General features: G+C 44.9%; 2 protein-coding genes and 1 long non-coding RNA gene across 3 annotated transcripts in view; 2 read left to right on the top strand and 1 right to left on the bottom strand.

The window, feature by feature from the left end:
• Positions 1-3,562: 3,562 nt before the first annotated feature.
• Positions 3,563-5,087, bottom strand: LOC119564407. The gene is made up of 2 exons (XM_037884779.2): positions 4,416-5,087; positions 3,563-4,275 (listed from the first exon to the last, which is right to left on the bottom strand). Exons 1-2 carry the CDS (start codon positions 4,866-4,868, stop codon positions 3,589-3,591), a joined length of 1,140 nt encoding a protein of 379 aa, XP_037740707.1. The 5' UTR covers positions 4,869-5,087; the 3' UTR covers positions 3,563-3,588.
• A 1,387-nt stretch (positions 5,088-6,474) lies between these two features.
• On the top strand, positions 6,475-8,602 carry LOC122463441. The gene is made up of 2 exons (XR_006286836.1): positions 6,475-6,612; positions 7,709-8,602. It is a non-coding gene; the product is annotated as an uncharacterized LOC122463441 (long non-coding RNA).
• Positions 8,603-12,333: 3,731 nt separating this feature from the next.
• The window catches only part of LOC119564405 (complement receptor type 1), a 56,725-nt gene continuing 49,235 nt past the window's right edge, over positions 12,334-19,823 (top strand). Inside the window, exons 1-4 of the mRNA XM_043533799.1 lie at positions 12,334-12,448; positions 15,945-16,136; positions 16,373-16,469; positions 17,757-17,842. Of these exons, the coding sequence (XP_043389734.1) occupies positions 12,373-12,448; positions 15,945-16,136; positions 16,373-16,469; positions 17,757-17,842 (451 nt within the window). The 5' untranslated portion in view covers positions 12,334-12,372. The remainder of the gene's footprint in view (positions 12,449-15,944; positions 16,137-16,372; positions 16,470-17,756; positions 17,843-19,823) is intronic.

Here is a 19,823-nt window from a genome sequence, read left to right as displayed (position 1 = left end):
TAGGGCAGTAGCTGCGACCGCCCGTAAACATGCCGGCCAACCCTTTGCAACCTGATCCAGTTGCTTAGAAAAATAAGCCACGGGACGTCTCGATGCTTCTAACAGCTGTGTGAGCACTCCTAGGGCCACCCCCCTTCATTCATGTACATACAACTGAAACGGCTTAGAGAGATCCAGCAGGCCCAGAGCCGGGGCTTTCATCAGTTTTCTTTTCAGGATTTTAAATGCCCTGTCAGCCTCTGGGGTCCAACAGAAGGGGCCATGATCTGCTTCTTTTACACAGTCGTACAGGGGTTTAGCCCACAGTCCAAACTCTGGGATCCATATCCTGCAAAAGCCTGCCATACCCAGAAATGCCCTGAGCCACTTACGGTTACTTGGGGTAGGAACTTGACAGATAGCTTCCTTTCTTTCGCTTGAAAGCTGACGCTCCCCTTGCTGTATTTGAAACCCGAGGTACCGTACCTCTGGGAGGGCAATTTGAGCATTACTCCGTGCTACCCGATATCCCCGGAGTCCAGTAAAATTCAGGAGGCTCATGGTGGCTTTAAGGCAGGGGGTTTGGCCCACAGGGGCAATTAACAAATCATCTACATACTGCAGAAGGAGAGCCTCCTCATTATCCCACTCCTCTAGGTCCCTGGCCAGAGCCTGGCCAAAGAGGGTGGGGGAGTTTTTAAATCCCTGGGCCAACACTGTCCAGCAAAGTTGCTTTTTAACCCTTTTTCCGTCCTCCCACTCGAAGGAGAAGATCTCCTGTGACGGGGTGGCAACTGGGATGGTAAAGAAAGCATCTTTCAGATCAAGGACTGAAAAATGGGTATACTGTCACCCTATAGAAGCCAATAAGGTATACGGGTTAGGGACAAGAGGGTGCAGAGTCTTAACCCATTCATTGACTGCCCTTAGGTCCTGTACCAGCCGATACGTGCCATCAGGCTTCTGTATGGGTAGAATGGGAGTGTTCCAGGCTGACCGACATTCCCGGAGAATACCATACATTAGGAATCGATCTATAGTTTCCTGTAAACCTTCTCTGGCTTCCCTCTTGATTGGATACTGTTTTACTTGCACTGGGCCTTTCCCTGGTATGAGCTGAATAGTAATGGGGGGTCTGGTGGGTGGCCTTTCCTGGAATCCCTGATGCCCACACGAAGGGATACACCTGGTCTTCCCACGGGCTCCATTCTGGGGCTTGCATAGCTGAGGGCTCAACTGCAAGGGTCATGATCCATGCATTCTCAGGGGATAAGGTAAGGGTTATTTCGTCCTCAGTAAAATGCAGGGTGGCACCAAGGCGACAAAGCAGATCCCGTCCCAGCAGAGGTGTTGGGCACTCAGGGAGGTATACCAGCTTGTGGGATATAGTCCTGTTTCCCAAAGCGCATTCCGCTGGGGCATACACTGGGCACTTGGTGTCCCTGCCTGTGGCTCCCATCACAGTAAGGGAATCTGCTACTGGCAACTGAAGAGGCTGATTTACGGCAGTTTGGGCCGCTTCAGAGTCCACTAAAAAATCTATTTCTGAGCTTTCCACCCACATCTTTACTCGGGGTTCCGGGGGTAGGGTGGTCCGTCTCCCCTGACACTCCTATTCCTGCTCCGCCATCGCCATCATAGGGGAACCCCCCTTTTCTTTCCTCTTTGGGCACTCATTTTTCCAGTGTCCCTCCTGTCAACACAGGGCACACTGGTTGAGACCCAGTCGTCTCTCCTGCGGGCCCGGATGGTCGCGTCCACGGCCCCTTCCTCCCCGGCCACTTTTTTTAGTGCCGGCCTGTACGCTGTTACCATCACTCTCACTTGCTTTTTCTCCTTCTCTGTCTCTCTCAGACTATAAGCTCGGTTTGCAGTCTCTAAGATTTGTGCCATGGTCATGCCCATTAAATCCTCCTTTTTTTGTAACTTTCTCTTAATATCAGGGGCTGCTCTGCTCGTAAAAATTCCCTTAATAATTGACTCAGTTGCCTGATCATCGAGGTCTGCATTAGTGTTCTGTAGAATGGTGTCCCGAATACGCTGTAGAAAGGCCCCTGGGCTTTCTTTTAAATCCTGCATTACTTCATATGGCTTTGCCCAATTATTATGTCGGACAGCCGAGTGATGGAGTCCATGCAAAAGCAACTCCTTATAGGAGGTAAGGCGGGTCATATCCCTTTCATCATTTGGATCCCACCTGTGGTCTGCTCGGGGGACTTACAAGGTGTGGGTGTAGGGGCCGAAGGGGACACCGGCTCTGCCATTACAGTGGGGGTGGGGGTCTGGGGACTAACATTAGCTGCTACCGAACCAGTCGGAGTCAGATTACAGTGCTGTAAAATATCTGGTCGAGTACATAAAGTCAGAAACAAATGCACGTACATATATTCATTCCATTTACCCATTCACTGACAAAACAAAACTAATTGGAGGATCGTGTTGTAATTAATTGACCCTCCTGGTGGCCACCACTCCTGGTCCTCTAGTTGATATTGAGGCCAGTCAACTGTACAGAATCGTTTTAATTGGCTCTTAGTCATCGGATCCGCACCAAATACCTTCCAGTTTGCTAGAATGCACTCTAGGGGCGTACACCGTGCCCTAACCCCTGAGCTCTGTCCCTGTCCCATACCTACAGGGTAACTCTGGGCGTCCCCAGGTTCCAACAGAGCATACAATCCGGATTTTAAAAGGTTCCTACCTTATCCAAGGGACCGGTTCTTCACCGTGGCCTGCAGCTGTTTCTCCCCCATGTCTAAGGGACCGGTTCTTTACCGCCGTCCACAACTGCTTTTCCACTATATGCGTGCGTTGCACCGTTGTGCCCTCCGGGGTCGATCAAATCACGTCTCCTCCGAGGCCCCGGTGAACTCACCGGTGCGCACTGGGCGTCGGTTCTCGCCGCAATCCTCGACCTCCAGGAGGGGTCCGGGCAAGGCTAAATTGCAGCCTCTGGCCCACCCAGGGACGCCAAAAGCTGTTGCCGGCACCCAGTGCCGAGAGGCTGAACAACAGCTTGAGTTGGTTCGTTACCCGGTGTGCTACACCCAATAATCACAACGGGGTGGAGAAGCAGAAAAGTTTATTTGAAGCTTCAAATAGGTACAGGGAGATTTGAATCTCAAATCCTGCACCCAGAGCAGGAAGTTACACAGGCTTTTATACATCCTTTTTCCCAGCATACTTATCCAATAGCAAGCTGCCCCAAGTATCCATATAGCCAGCCAATCCAGTTCCCAGCTAGTTCCCTGGTTCTCTGTATCATTTGTTAAACTATACATAAAGCTGCTTTATTCAGCATTGTTCTTCCATATCTGCCCTGTTTGGCCTTGCTTAGTTTCAGGCAGTCTGACTCTGCAGCATATTGTTGCAGATTCTCAGCAGAACTGCTGTGTGTGCCTCCAGGCAGGGGGGCCAAGGACACTTGGGCCTAGTACGCAGAGCTGCTGTGAGTGCCTCCAGGCGGGAGGGGGGGGCCAAGGACACCTGGGCCTAGTGCGAGGGGGCTTCATCGACACTCGTGGTCTTCCATCCCCTCGAGTTACCTAGTGGCCATGCCCCAGTGTCCCCAACACCCTTTTCAATAGATTTTTTTTTTTAAATTTACAGCTACCAACTTTTATATCGCATGTTTGGCCCCTCACCATTTTCTAACTTAATCCTTTTAGATTTCTTACAAATAGCCTTTTTCTTAAGCAGAGTTCTGTAACTTTTTGTGCGGACCAGACGGTCAATATAACGCTCTAAGCAGGCATCTTCCGGTTTGGTCATTTTCTTTAAAACATGGTCAGGGTCTCCACTGAATTGCACAGCATTTATCAAGGTCACCCCTTGTGCTAAATGTTCTTGGGTTAGGCACAGACATTGCATAGCATAACCTATGGCAATAACAGTGTTTAATAAGCTTTCCAAGCACAGCTCAGCACACAGGCCCTGGAGCTTGCAGTTTATATCCACTGAAGTCCAAGTCACACAGTCATGGTGCCGCTGGCCTGGTGCATCTATGACACAGCCCTCACAATCTTCAAAAAGCTTTTCCCTAAGACAGTGATTAAGAACAGAATAAACAGCAACACGTAAAATAGTCCGCATGACTTTTTTACGCTCACAACGTGGCACTGGCTCAGTCAGTTCCATGCCAAGCCTCCTCCTAAACTCCTCATAGCCGTCATCCTCGGAGTCCTCTTCAACATTTTGTATCGGCGTTGAGCAAAAACAAGGAGGGCCCGGTTCATCTTCGCTGCTTGGTGTAACGCTGTCCAGGGTCTCCAGGTCCTCTAGAAAGGCATCATCGAACTGTCGAGAGATTTTTTTTTCTTTTTTAGAAAAGAAACAGAGTAAGCACCCCACTGCTTGGTTTTTGATTTACACAATCCCTGGTTCCTAGCCCCGTTACACACCCAACCTCGACCGTCACCTCTTAAGCGTTCATTTACCTGAGCGTTGTTTCTTCCGTTCATCTTGTCCACTAGTGACTTCCCCGAGCTGCAATCACCTTCCTCCTCCAGGGGGGTGGACAACAAGAGGCCATCATGCTCATCGCGGGGCCCCACAAGCGGCTGGGTTTCAGGGTCCGGGGTATCCATCAATGGCTGGGCCAAAGGGCTCCCCTCAATCGCCCCCTTCTCCTCCTCGGAACTGTCGCTGAGGTAGCGCTTTCTCCGCGGTTTGTCGAAGGCCCTCGGGGCTAAAACAAAGTCCGAAGTTCTCACGGGGGTGGTGAAGGAGTCCATGTTTCCACGATTTGTAAAACACGCGCTCTTGGTAAAAGACAGCCTCTTCCGCCCGACGCTGGGACTTATGGGGTGATGGTGCTTAGGCTCGTTGTGACGTGTTGCATTTTTGTCATCATCACACGTCACAACATTTTTGATGATTTTTGTCATCATCACACGTCACAACAACTTACGCTCGTTGTGACGTGTTGCATTTTTGTCATCATCATCAAGCCTGGTGCTTGTTGAAGGTAATATTGTATTCGGAAGCCCAATTAGTAAAATCTTTTGAATAATATTTAGTGTTGAAGGTCCACAAGAAAAAGATACTTGCATTTAAAATGGGCTTTTACTGCTAGAATAAAACAAATCCAACATTAAGATGACTTGCAAGTAGCATGTTGCTATGTAGTCTTTCTCTGACTATGAAAAATACGGACTTGCTAGGATTTAACTGGGGACAGTTTTGAAAGAGAACTATCCTAAATGAGGTAACTCGTCCTCCAAGACGTTTTAACCAGAGCTATCTATTAAATAGGAAAAGACATGCACATTAGAGAAGAAAATCAGTACATTGCTTTCTTGCATTCCACTGCGATTTTTACAATGCCCAGACTAGCCCACGTACAACAATGACTTTGTGTGAGGAAACAGGATTCTGACCAACAGTTTCTGATTCAGGACATGGCACAATGTGGCTTGTTTTACTCAACCTTTGTCAAAACACATACACCTTTTTTTTGTGAGAAACAATGATCAAACACACAACTGAAATCTAAAACTCAGAAGTTTTAATGTTGTGTATTGTTTTTGTGTTAACTTAATCCCAGAGACAGTTTGCTGTCTGAAAATGTTAAGCCATAGGTTTTTCCAGTGATTTAACTTCAGTTTTTAGGAAACACTTTTAAAAGCTTTATACTTGTCTTTAATTAAATTGCATACTGACCAATCTTTTGTCAAACTATTAATAGCTCTTTTGAATGTTTTCCAGAAGAGAAATATGCTTAAATAAATCTGAGACTTCACTCAGTAAAGGGGTACTAGCACATATGCTAATTATAAATTAGTCCCTACATACCCAATCATGTGAACCTGAAGCCTGACACCTCTGTTTGCTGCAGTCCCTTGGGGATGTTTGATGGGCAGAAATATGAATATAAATATTGACAGGAAGCTTGAGTTAAAACTGTGCTTCCTTTAAAAGGGGCATAGCTGGGTAGATTGCGTATAGATTTTACCTTGTATGGGATTTCTTTCACAATTGAGTTTTCATAGAAAATTGTACATAAAATTTTATAACATTTTTGGATTTAAACATTCTCTTAGTGTTTACAACACTGCAATGCTGCATTGTACTAGTGCTTGGAAAGTAAATTTTCCCTATGTGCATTGAAAGAAATGCAAAAATAAATAAATAGCATGAACTAATTTTTTTAAAAAAATCTTTCACTTTTTTTAAATCATCAAATGATATGGGAATAACACACAAGGATTTTTTTAAACCAGTTAACCTCATGACTGTAGAATTCTAGAACTCTGAGAGAGAGGACCTGTCGAGTCATCCTGTCCCTGCAAAGGCAGGATTGTTCTCTACAGTACTTTTTTCTACCATTTTAGTCCATGCTAGTTTTAAAAGTTCCAGTTAATAGGGCTTCCACTACTTCGCCCTCCTTTCCCTCCACCCCCCAAAAAAATCCATTGCCATCAAAAAATTTTCTAGTATTAAGCATCAGTTTTCTTTGGAGTTCTAATTATGTAAAAAGAAGCAAAAGCAACTTTGATTTTTACTCTTGAATTCTGGAGTCATATTTTATTGAATTAGTTTCTCTCCTTTCTTGCTGTTCAGCCCATATGATGCAAATCAGCGCTTCAGTGATCTACAGGAACGTGGAAAAAAAACTAACTCGGGTCTTGAAAGGTATTTTTGAAGTAAATATTTTCTATAATGTGAAAAGATGGTGTGGTTCTGATGAACCATTATCTGCAAGAACATAATACAACTGTGCAACATATCAATTAAATATAAATTACTTTGTTACCTTTGTTCTGTGGCCTGAACAGATATGTTGAATGTGACACTTTTGTGAATATCCACTAAATTCTTCATTTCTATGTAACCATTTTGTCAACTACAGCAGTTATGAATGCATTGTGTGCCTTATGTCCTTGTGATGTAACTTGTCATTAACAGCTCTGTCTTAACATATAAAAACGTTACTTCAGTATATTACCATTTTGATAATATAAGAACAGATATTTTCTCCAGAAGAATATTAATGCTATAAAGCCCATGTTAGACCTTCATTTCTGGTGTAAGGTTGCAATTATATCCTTAAATCCGAGACTTCATTCAGTAGACTAGTAGTAACATACAGACTTTATATTTTACAATTTTGTATGCAGAGCTTTCCAGCAGGCAGGAGATGCTAAACAGATCTCTGCTGAAGAAGAACTCAGGTGGTGTGGGTGTGTTCCATAGTGGGTTCACTGTGAAACCGTGGGCCCTGACAGTGTACAAAAGTACTGTTGACTCTTCAGTAGTGCTCTGCGTGGTATTCTTGGGGTGTACAGTTGAATAAGCTTCTTCTATAATGTGATTAGTCAGTGAAAGAAACTAATATGTCCTAAAACAGTGTTATGTTATAGATGACCCCCCTCGCCTTTCCAGTGCTCTAAACAGTTGAGCGTTAGGGGAAGGGAGCATAGATAGTCCAGTTCTCTTGTATTTAGGATATGTAATAGCTAACTTATCACGGTTTGCCAACTTTGAGTACAGATTAATCCTACTCATGAATTTTTTTCTGCCTCTTTTCTGTTTTGGACATGGCCTCTGAGAAGAAACAGCATGAATGGTGCTTTAATTGGAAATTAGTTAATGTAACTCTAAAATTAACAAAACAAATCTTTCAGACAGAACATAAAATGAAGAAACTCATTAACCTAAACATCTGGAGTGAAGTCAAGATATGCATTTTTACTTTGGTTATAACACTTCCTTTATTTTGGTTTTGCAGGAAAGATGCCTATCATTCTTGCAGTGCTGATTACTAACTTGTTCATCAGACAGTGAACATGATATTGGAAGAAAATAGAAAAATTGTGGGCAACGTCCTATGATTGTACTAAACTTATCTCATGATCCCAGAGTCCTCTCACTACAGTTGTATTCGGGGTTGTAGATTTTGCTATTGCGAGCAAGAGCCTGGTTGAGATTTGTATTTGGAGGTTTCTATCTTTAAGTACTTATTATCCCTTTTAAAATACAGATTAATGATGCCAAATATACTCCTTGAACTGCTGTAGGCTTTTATTAATTCAAATGTATCTTCAGTTTTTAAATCACATCTCCAGAATAATCAGTGTTCCTTTGCTATCATGTCCAGGAAACTCCAAAAACAACAACAAAAAAAAACAACCCCAAAGTATTCTTACCCCAAGTCTTGTGTTCTGTGTGTCCTCAGTGTAGCATCCCAGGATGAAGTGCGCGGATGTGTGTAAGACTCAAGTGTTCAGAATCCACACGATCAAATTTTTTAAGTTTGTACCGAGAGCCAAAATAAATTATCTCTGTTTCCTTATGAGCACTTTCTGATGAGTAAGCAATAAAATGGTTATACTTGTGGTTCTGTGCCTAAAGGAAATGTCTTTTATTTTTCTATTTCAGTAGCTGAAAATAAGTTTGGTAGCATTTAAAGCAAGCTTATTACATTCAGGAAATAATTCTCTGCTGTGAGAAGGTATTCATAACCAAATGCTGTTTTGTCACTATCACTGAAAACATAAATTTGTATTTATATAAGTTGTACAGAATTTTACTTGGCAATCTGCATATTTATGAAATGAAAAAACTGGAATTTCTATGTTGTACTTAAGTCTTTTCGCTGAATAAAAGGAATACTGTACAAAGACGACAGCATCCTGATTATTTTTTCCCTTGTGCATTAAAATAGAAACTGTCTTAATAGCGATGTAAAAATGTGTTTGAAATCTACCCCTCTACTGTGATCTGGTCGCTGCTTTCTAGAGCAGATGAAACTAGTACTACTTTTTGCACGCACGCTCCCTCCTTCCCTCCCCCCCCAACACACACAAAAATCCATGATTTCCTAGGGCATGGATCTTTCTAGCAAGGGGTAGCACTTTGTCAGCCTTGTAACAATGCACTGCCAGGAAACTACAGGGTGTATACCTTCTGTGGGATCACTTGTGCAGTAAGATACTATCCAAACCGAATCAGAGCATGATAGTGTAACCCACACACCTCCTGGGTGTGGTGTTCTGTCCCATTTAGTGGCACCAAGACCACTTAGAGAGAGACATGAGTCTGCTCTACAGCCTTTGCTAACAGCCACTTGGCTTTCAGCTCATGCGGTAGAGGCTCATGCACTAAGCTCCAGAGGTCCCCGACTGGGGTCTGTCGGTGTTACAATAGGATTAGGATCTATGTGAAAGAAACAGATTTCTGATACTCATTAGAAACTGCAAAGATGTTTAATCTAATGAACCTTTGCCTTTGCTCAGATTACCTGAAGGATGTGTCTGGATTTAGATGTTGTAATTTGCCACTGTTGCTAAGGTCATAGCTACACTGGGGATGTGTCCTGGTTTTCAGTTAGCAGTTCAAATCCCCAGCATAACATCAGATTTGCCCTATCAAGCCTTGTTTTGCACGAGTGCGGTTTATGTTTTCAAGCCTGGGTAGGTGTAAGCAGTTTATAGCAGTTTTCCTGTCTACACTATGACTGAGCACTGATGGAGCTATATTGGTGTCAGACCACTAGTGGCTGAAAGCAGAACAAAAGCTCAGGCCATGTCTACACTACTGGCTAAATGGGCGCTGCTGCAATTGATGCAGCAGTGTCTATTTTAGCAGGTCTGGTGAAGACGCTAAGTCGATGGGAGAATGGTCTCCTGTTGATGTCTGTACTCCATCTCCCTGAGAGGCAGAAGCTTTGTTGACAGGAGAGTGTTTCCATTGACACAGCTTGGTGCAGACACCACTGTAAGTCAACCCAAATTATGTCAACTTCAGTTACGTAAATTGCATAACTCAGCTTGACTTACAGCCTTAGTGTAGACCAGCTCCCAGTGTCCACAAGGCCACCAATGGCGGTAGCATTGGGAAGTTTAGTGTAGATGGGCCAGTGGGTGCTTTTGGCATTTTAAACACAATTAATGGTGTTTTCAAAAGAGCCCAAGTGAGTTAAGGAGGAAAAGTCCGATTGAGAGATTTTGGGAGCTGACTTGAGATGAAGGGGGGAGTTGATGTGAGTCACATTAGCTGCCTGTCTCTGTTCCGTAGCATAGTGATTCTGCTCATAACTTTCCATACAATGAGGTTATGAAATGGAAATTGTTGAAAAAACACTTTAAGGTGAAGTTGAGGCTTCTCAACTGCAGGAAAATAGTAAATGCTTTTTTCATAAAATGTGTAGAAATGCACCAAATTTGGTAAAGGTTAGTGAGGGGCTGGGATGGTGAAGTAAAACAGATTTAAAAATTTTATTAAAGCTAACGTTAAAATTATATAATTGGGAAGAGTGTCTATACATCTGGGTATAGTGCTTAGATTATCCACAAATACAAAGTTTGTTTTTTAAAGTCATATGATACTTAGAGTACACAATCAACAATAACCCAAATTTAGGTGAACAGATTTAACAACATAGTTTAGATATTAGAATCCAAATGCTCGGGTACATCACTCATGAAAAGTTGTACAGAGATTTAGTTGTGAAAAGCAAAATATATCAATGAGTGGTGGTACTCGTTCAGCCTGGCAGTGTTGTGTGCTTAGACTAAAGTTTCTGCAGGCAGTAGATGCTGTATGTGGCTCTCCATCTCTCATCTTGCTGGTCACCCTGCGCTGCAGGTGGGTGTGTGTGTGTGTGTGAGAGAGAGAGAGAGAGAGAGATGAGACCAGTTTTAACATGAATCTGTGGGAGGTATAAGGTCTAGCTAACCCAGTGCATGCGGTTTTAAATATGAGATAGAAACTTCAACCTTGTGAATGTTACTTGATAATTAACAGAATGGGTTTTCGATACCTGCCTCTTATGCTGACCTTCAGGAAGGAGAGATGCATGAAAGGAAATGCAACTGAAGCCGCAGATAGACAGCATGCTCCTCTTCAGCTGGTTCCACAGCGCCAGTACTAGTGCGGGACTTACGAGCATCACTTGCAAGTGCCGCATCCCTCCAGTTGCTCATGAATTGCACAATTCTCACTGACTTGCTCATAGATGAGGAAAATCCTCCTAGCTACACTTTTACCTTAGTTTTGTTTTTGTGCCTTTTTTCTGCTCTTTGCATTGTCTCAGCTTCCTGCCCTGTGCCACTGACTCCCTTGACGCCTTTGAGGAGCAGTGGGCGCTGTCCGGGGTCCTCTGCTCCGTGTCCCCGTCCGGTTCCCTTCGTCTGACCCTTTGACCACACTCCTGTCCCTGTTGTTCATTAGTTGTCCCCCATAATTATTTGGTTTTCCAGATCCTGTGGACCACACCCCCCTTAGGCTAGAGGGGGATCCTTTAGCAGTGGGCGGGCGGATCCCAATAAGGCTGTTTACAGCCCTTTGGGACATGGGGGTTACTTTTGACCATGCTAAAAGGGTGCTCTGGGAAGGAGGAACAAGCCCTTCTTCTTGGTAAATTCACAGGTAACCACCCTCTTTGTTCTCTTGAACAATGCAATCACAGTAAACGCCTGTGCCCTTGCAACAGCTGAGCAACTTCTCTTTTCGCAGCAATCACAGAGAATTCACTCTGCAAAAATCCCCTTCTCTAAACATAGCCCCCATCCAAGAAAGCACCCATACAGAAGTTTAGTGACCCCCCGCTAGCACAGCTGTTCCCTCGAAGTTTCCCAACTTTTTTCAAACGTCAGTTGGCAAAGGTAAATGCCACCAGCAGTGGCAGAATTGCCAAGCCCAAGTCTTTGAAAACCTCAACTCAGGCCTCCAAAAACAGACTCTGCTTTTAGAAAGCCGGAGATGATGCTTTTTAAAGTACACTTTTGGGGGTCTGGGTTTTTTGTTTTTGGCCTTTGGGTCACTCGAGCAACTTTCAGTATTTAAATTTTTAATGTCCCTTGTTCGCGGGGGAGGGGGGTGGATGGATTTGAGAACAAACACCCCCTCGTGTGAGACTGCGGAAACAGCGGCCCATGAACGGAGGCTTGGACTTGGGGGCTAAGTTTGTCCAAAAGGGAAAAGGTGAAATCCGCGCCCCACAGCAGTAAATGGCAGAGCTCCTCCCGACCCCTTGGCTTCCTCCCATGGTTTATGGCCCAGGCCCCCATCGGCCCAGGGCAAAACACAAACCCTTGGGGCGAGCGGGGACTGCAGCGCCCGGGCGAAGCCCGCCCCGAGGCGTGACCCCCCGCCCCCCAGGGCCCCTCTCGCCCGCCCCGCGGCGAGGCGGGAACCCGCTGCGCACGCGGCTGCTCAGGGGACCAGCGAGTCTCCCGCGCGGCTCGGTGGCGGGAGCTCGCGGCGCCCCCGCCGCGGCCGGTTCCCCCGGGGGGGGGAGGGGGGGGCCGCGCTTGTTCCTCTCACGCCGCCCGCGGAAAGACCCGCCGCCTCGCCCTGGTCCCTCCCCGGGGGCGGGGGCGGCTGCCGGGCGATATCTCCCGCCGGCCCCGGGGGGCCCCCGCACTCGCTGCTGCCCCGCCGGGTGGGAGGATGCGCCGCGCCTCGCTGCTGCTCCGCCTTCTGGGCGGCCTCGCTGCGCTTCTGGCCGCCGCCGCCCGGGGTGCAGGTGAGGGGCCGATGCTGGAGCCCTGCGCGTCCCTCTGGTCCCGGCTCCCGCTTCTCCAGCCCGTTCCCCAACCCCCCCGGGCCCATTGCTCTCCCTCCCCTTCGCTCTCGGCCCCCGGGCAGGTGCCTGCGGGTGAGCGGGGCCAGCCCTGGGTGTGTTATCACTCGGGGGGGGGGGTGTTTTCGGGACCCCCCCCCCCGCAATACCAGAAAAAAGGGGGATTTGGTGCCTCTGAAGGTCGGCGCCCACTCTAAGGGGGCCGTGTCAGGGTCTAGAAGGACACGCCGGGGTTCAAGGCCATGTATTGACAGCAGCTCTCCCCTTGCATTATCCACACCCTCCTGGGGTCTTAAAGTGGGAAGGGTGGTCACAAAACCATCTCCTGTCTCTCTCTCTCCCCCTGTGTGCTGCTGGGTGACGTTTGGCCCTTAGCTCCCCTTGGGACAGTGGGACTAGGCTGGCCAGAGTCATTGTCAGGTGGGCAAGTCCCTTCATCCTTCTGTGCTTTCCTTTTACTCCTCCGGGAAATGGGTGTAAGTACTCTGCCATAGGCTCAATGAAATGTTGTCAGATTCTAAGGTAAAAGGTGCTGCTCAGATGCTGGTTTGTTCTTTTAGGTCAGCAGACCAAATTCTGAATTCCCTGACTCAAGCGTAACTCCCCACTCACAACCACAGGGGTCTTGTTTAACTCGGGACTATGGAATTTCACCCAGTTGTGACTGGCTAACTAGCTAAAGACAGGTTTCAGAGCAGCAGCCGTGTTGGTCTGTATTCGCAAAAAGAAAAGGAGTACTTGTGGCACCTTAGAGACTAACCAATTTATTTGAGCATAAGCTTTTGTGAGCTCACGAAAGCTTATGCTCAAATAAATTTGTTAGTTTCTAAGGTGCCACAAGTACTCCTTTTCTTTTAACTAGCTAAAGAAAGTCATCATTGCAATGGCATTTATCATGGGGATGTGGGAAGTGAGACCTCAGGTTAAGCTTTGATGCACTGTATTTTTGAAATAGAAGGCGTACTTTATACATGGATAAATATAGTAGGTCGATGAGCACTGTCAAACCACTACCGTTCATTTGCAGAAGTGAAAGATACGTGAAGAATTAAAATATTACATAGTTGTACCCCATTTCCTTTGTTCCCTGCATTAAACTATAGGGTTTCTTAGCTACTGAATGAAATTTGATTCGGGAAGAATCCCTTTGTTTTATCAGGATAATGGTTGCTTCACATAGACAGTCAAAACTCTCGGAGGAGACTATCTTCTAAGACTCTTAATAGAGACAGGGGAGGCCAGATGTAATATTTCTTTTTTTATGGGAACTCTTTAGTGTAATCACTTCAACCCTGATCCTGCAACTAGTTAATAATCCTACAGGATTGTGACGACATAAAGTGCTGTTTAAGTGCTCAGTATTATTAAACTTGGCTAGGAGACTGTAGCGGTGATTCTTGGTTCAGGGTAAGGCTTTTATGTCAGTGTTAAACTGTGAGTCTTCATAACTTTTTATTTTGTTGGTTTCCCACCAGTTCTGAAACCAACTGATTTATAATTTTGCAGATGTCATTGTGGTATTTCAGTGGCCTTCAGGCAGTTAAAATCTGACTGATAAAGGAGTTTGATATCTGCCTTGAATTCAGAAAGCTCAGAAATTTCATTTTTGTAGCTGCAGGCCTTTTATTTTGACTTCCATTTCTTTCCAATAATTATACCTTGGGTTCTAAATAATGGCCCCTTTTTCTTGCAGTCTGCAGGTAAGCTGTTAATAATTTTAGGGAAGTGGAGAACCTTCAGGGTTGGTGTAAGAACAGCAAAGCAAGCAGTAGCACTTGAGCGCTATTTAAACGGCTTTCCCTGGGCTAAGTAAGGTAGCTTTGCACCATTTAGCAGAACGTAGCAAAACTTGATGCAGAAGAGTTCATGAAAAGCATTTAGAAGGCAGTAGTGTGGCCTCCTAACCCAAAAGAAGCAGGAAGACAAAATACACAAGGAGAAATCCCTCATCGCCACAATAATATTTACTGAAGTAATGAAAAACTCTCTCTGCAAGCCGTTTCCTATAACTGAACCTCTCCAAAAAAGCCCACTCTAAACAGCGTTTCCGATAACTGTGGAAAAGAGAAGCACAGGAGGTTCTATTATGTCTTCTAGCTGCCTCTTCTCTGTTGATCTATCTAATATGGGAAGTGCTCAGGTACTACAGGCACAAATATAAAGCCCTAAGAAAGAAAGAAAACTGATAAGGGAATCTAATTTAAAAGGGAAACTTTAGTAGACTAAAAGACAGAATTAAAGAAAATGTAATAGGACTGGTGTGAGTTTTTAAATCAGATATTAATTAATAAAAGTATCAAAGTTTGTATGTAGAGAGGAACAGGCACAGATTGGGGCATTTTAACCCCTGTTTAGTAAAGACTTTTTTGTTACTTTTATATAATCTTGGGTTTTTTTTTAAAGTTGGAAAGTGATGTCTCTGAAATATCATCCCTTGTTTTCTGAGTTTGCAGGGTAAGAGGTATTTCTGCGGGAATATATCCAAACATCCATCGAAAGGAATGGAAAGATTTGCAGAAAATCAGTATAACAGGTGCTCCATGTACACAATCAAAACTGTCGGTGGGGAATAGTCACCAACCCCACTAATAGAGACTGGAGAGCTCAGTCTGAATATTCATTTATTTTTAGAAATGCTTTAGTATAAACAGTTACATCCTGCTCCTGCAATTAGCTGTCACGATGCTCAGGGGTCTGCTTGTTTGGGACTGTTGTAGGATTGGGGTCTAACATATACATATTAAACATTAGATGTTTTGTTCTAGCTTACCAGCCTGATTCAGAGGAAGGAGGCAGTGTGGTCTAGTGGAGAAAGCACTAGACAGGGACTCAAGGGATCTGGTTACAATGGGAATTAATTCATATATTTTAAGGCCAGAAGGAATAATTATAATCATTTAGTCTCCAGCTGATAGTACCACTGAACAAGGGCATAATTTATGACATTGGACTAAGGAAATCCAGTGATGAATCTTTATAACCAGATGGAAATGGGGTGGAGGTGTGTGTGTGTGTGTTAATCACTCGTGTAACATCTTGAAGAATGTTATAAGGCAGATCCTCAGTTAGTTTTTTGGCCATGTCTACACTAGTGAGCTGACAGCAGCACAGCTGTACTGATGCAGCTGCACCACTGTTAGATTGCTCAGGTAGTCTCTCTATGCTGACGGGAGACAGCGCTCCCTTTGACAGAACAAAACCACCCCCGAGCGCGGTGGAAAGTATGTTGGCGGGACAAGCACATAGCCCTGTGCACCCTACCACTTATGCCAGTGAAATGTATGTCGCTCAGGGGGTGTTTTGCCAGCATACATGGTAGCGTGGACATGGCCTTTGTAAAACTGTTGTTTTATCTGCCGGCACCTGCCATGTTTGCATTTTATGTACCATCACAGTAGATGTGGCTTTTCTTTCTCATCTGTGTTTCCTTTCTTGCTAGTTGGCTGTGGAGTCCCAACGAGGTTAAGGTTTGCTGAGCTGAGGAATGAGTATAAAAATCAGAATAAGTTTTCCGTTGAGGAGACTGCAAAATACACTTGTCGGCCTGGATATAGAAGAGACCCGCAGCTACAACCCGCTATTACATGCCTTGAAAATGGAAGCTGGTCAAAAGCACTCGAGTTCTGTAAAAGTGAATATTTTGTTTCCATTGTTAGAAAAAGGTCTTAAAGGCACTAGGTTGTGTCCACGCTGCAAAAATGTAACGTATCTTTAAATAGTTAATTGTGACTAGTAAAGCTCTCTAGCTGTGCCTATTCTGGGCCCTTCTAAAGGCCATCTTTTTGGGGAGTGTTAAATAGGACAGATCTTGGAGATAATTGTTGAATTGAAAGAGAGAAGCCTAATCCGAGCCTTGTTCTCCACCAGAGAAATCGTGTGGTCATCCAGGAGAGCCGGAGAACGGCAGAGTTATTGTAACAGATATCCATTTTGGGTCAACCGTCAACTTCACATGTGAAGACGGGTAAGTTTCAGACTGCCTGAGCTGACTACTTGTGCTTCGCTTTCAGCTGTGGAACACAAATGGATATCCTCATATTCCCCCAACTCCTGAAAGCAGTTTACTCTTCCATACTAAAGCAGCCCTCCATCTCCTTGGCTCAATCAATATAATTTTTATATGTGAGGGAAGAGGGATTGGCATAAGTCTTATTCTTTTCTTCATTCATGCTCTGCCATTGATTGTACAAACTTTAGTTATAATTTGGCCAGCTGAATGCTCTACCTGCAGGTGCTGGCTGAGCACAGATGTCTCCTGTGGAGAGTAGGATCCAAGTGACCAGGGCAAACCTTGGAATCTCTTGGATTTTACCCCTGCTTGGACATGGGAATAGTTCTTCTTCTGAATAATTGGAAATGGCTGCCTTTCCTCAGGGCCATGCAGAGAAGGGACTCCTTGGCTAACTTCCCATCTATCTCCAAGGACAAACCCAGCTCGGAGAGCTGTCTGAGTTAGAGCTTTGGGGATATGGTGGCAGAAGAGCTGTTGCCTGCCCCCTCCTTTGAAAGATTAAGACTGTGCTTCAGTGGCCTGAAAAGCAGAGGTCTGCAGGTGCAGGATGGGCTGGAACATTTGTAGGGAGTGTCATGTCTGTATTGAAAAAGGAACAATCTCTTCTTGCATAAATTCCCATGTCACGGAAAACAGCCATAGCAGCTGCTGGTGTTGAACTCTAGACCCAGCTCTGCATTGGTTTATTCAACAATATCTGTGCATATGGACCTGTGTGATGCGGTGGCTTATAGTGGTTACGACTGGCATGACTGATTATCTCAAGCTAGCCAGACCCCAGCTGGGTCTGCCTGGCCCACAAAAACCTATTCACTCCACCGCGAAAAATATAAAACCAAAATGGAGCAGGCACAATAATAACCCCCCAGCAACCTGCCCAAAAGTGCAGATGTTACTAGTTTGCCTGTGGCTTGTGATTCCATGGCAGGGAATGACCCTGCTGATGTGGCGAGAAGGACTTGAGAGCACAGGAAGGACATTTGGATCCCCTGGCTCAAAGAATGCCACCTCATTGGGCCTACATAGGATTCTGTTCCATGGTTTAATTCTTTAGGGGGCTGGGGAGTTCTGAGTTGGCAAGGAGCCTTTTCTCTTATGATCATCGCTCAGTAGTCAGTGGTGTTGGTCCCCACCTGCTGTGTCTGGGGAGAAGAGCTTCCCAAGTAACTGAGCTTCACAAGAGAACTCCTACACCAAAGGACTAGGTAACAACTGATAACCCCCTCTGCCTAACTCCAGGCACCGGTTGATTGGACAGCCTTACAGACGATGTGAGATTTCTGGCAGGCAAGTTGAATGGACTGGTGCTGTTCCCATTTGTGAGCGTAAGTAAATTACAAACGTCTGTCCAGGTGCTTACGTGGGCACTTCTGTCTCTTACCTGCTTGCGTCTTAAATGTTAAAAAACGGGTAGGGAAGCTTTATGATCACCACTTTAGAGAGGGAGAACTGAGAAATGGAGAGATTAAGTGATGTACCCAGGGTGATACAGGGAAGTGGTCAATAACAGAGCCAACATTTTAATCCAGATCTCCAAGTCCCAGGTATCTTAACCGCAAGAGCATCTTGGGTTGATATGTGTGTGTGTGAAGGGGGTTTATCCTAGGAAGAAGTTTCTTGTTTCAAGGTCCTGACCATAAGAACTTAGTTTTTCTTTGACAACTGAGTAAATGAAAAAGGCACTGAGCTTGGTGTGGCAACGATGTTCTACCAGGATGGTTATTGGCCATTCTGCATGTTTAAATAAAGCAAGAGGTGTGCCTGATAGGTATTTGTATTAATCCCAAATTAGACAAGAAGCTCATTACCTGCACTTCAAGGCATGCCTGTGCCCTGGTAGTGTGGCCACCAGCTTATGGTGCAGCAGGAAAATCATGCGTTTTTCCATGCTTGATTGGGATGGAACACCTTGATCTTAAAACAGTACATATTGAAGTCCCTTCCTCAATAGAGTGTTAGATAAAACTCCTCCAGAAAGCGTGGAGATGCCACGCTTCCTGTATACTCGGCCAGCAGCTCTCAACCTTTTCAGACTACGGTACCCCTTTCAGCAGTCTGATTTGTCTTGCATATCCCCAAGTTACACCTCATTTAAAATCCGCTTGCTTGCAAAATGAGCCATAAAAGTACACAACACACTGCTACTGAAAAATTGCTTACTTTCTAATTTTTACCACATATAATTATAAAATAAATCAATTGGAATATAAATATTGTACTGACATTTCAGTGTATAGTATATAGAGCAGTATAAACAAGTCACTGTATGACATTTTAGTTTGCACTGACTTTGCTAGTGCTTTTTATGTAGCCTGTTGTAAAACTAGGCAAATATCTAGATGAGTTGATTGATCATAGAATCATAGGACTGGAAGGGACCTTGAGAGGTCATCTAGTCCAGTCCCCTGCAGTCATGGGAGGACTAAGTATTATCTAGACCAGTGATTCTCAGACTTTTGTACTGGTAACCCCTTTCACATCACAAGCCTCTGAGTGCGACCCCCACCTTATAAGTCAAAAACACTTGAAAATATATTTAACACCATTATAAATGGTGGATGCAAAGCGGGGTCTGGGTGGGGGCTGACGGCTCGTGACCCCCCATGTAATAACCTCACGACCCCCTGCGGGGTCCTGACCCCCAGTTTGAGAACCCCTGATCTAGACCATTCCTGACAGGTGTTTGCCTAACCTGCTCTTAAAAGTCTCCAATGATGGAGATTCCACAACCTCCCGAGGCAATTTATTCCAGTGCTTAACCACCCTGACAGTCAGGAAGTTTTTCTTAATGTCTAACCTAAACCTCCCTTGCTGCAGTGTAAGCCCATTGCTTCTTGTCCTGTGCTCAGAGGTTAACGAGAACAATTTTTCTCCATCCTGCTTCTAACAACCTTTTACGTACTTGAAAACTGTTATCACGTCCCCTCTCAGTCTTCTCTTTTCCAGATTACACAAGCCCAATTTTTTCAATCTTCCCGCATAGGTTATGTTTTTTAGATGTTTAGTCATTTTTGTTGCTCTTCTCTGGACTCTCTCCAGTTTGTTCACATCTTTCCTGAAATGTGGCACCCAGAACTGAACACAGTACTCCAGTTGATACCTAATCACCGCAAGGTAGAGCGGAAGAATTACTTCTCTTGTCTTGCTTACAATACTCCTGCTAACACATCCCAGAATGATGTTCGCTTTTTTTTTATTTTGCAACAGTGTTACACTGTTGACTCATATTTAGCTTGTGATCCACGATGACCCCCAGATCCCTTTCCGCAGTACTCCTTCCTAGGCAGTCATTGCCCATTTTATATG

This window comes from Chelonia mydas, chromosome 21 (assembly GCF_015237465.2).
Source record: "Chelonia mydas isolate rCheMyd1 chromosome 21, rCheMyd1.pri.v2, whole genome shotgun sequence".
Taxonomy (NCBI): Eukaryota; Metazoa; Chordata; order Testudines; family Cheloniidae; genus Chelonia; species Chelonia mydas.
Note: the sequence above shows the minus strand (reverse complement) of the source record. Positions and strands in the feature narration are given on the sequence as shown.

Bases quoted from the DNA above. Each gene is read 5' to 3' on its own strand.
- LOC119564407 (XM_037884779.2), bottom strand. From the start codon at position 4,868: ATGATGACAAAAATCATCAAAAATGTTGTGACGTGTGATGATGACAAA. The intron at 4,276-4,415 runs GTAAATGAACGC...ATCTCTCGACAG, and splicing joins ACGGAAGAAACAACGCTCAG to TTCGATGATGCCTTTCTAGA.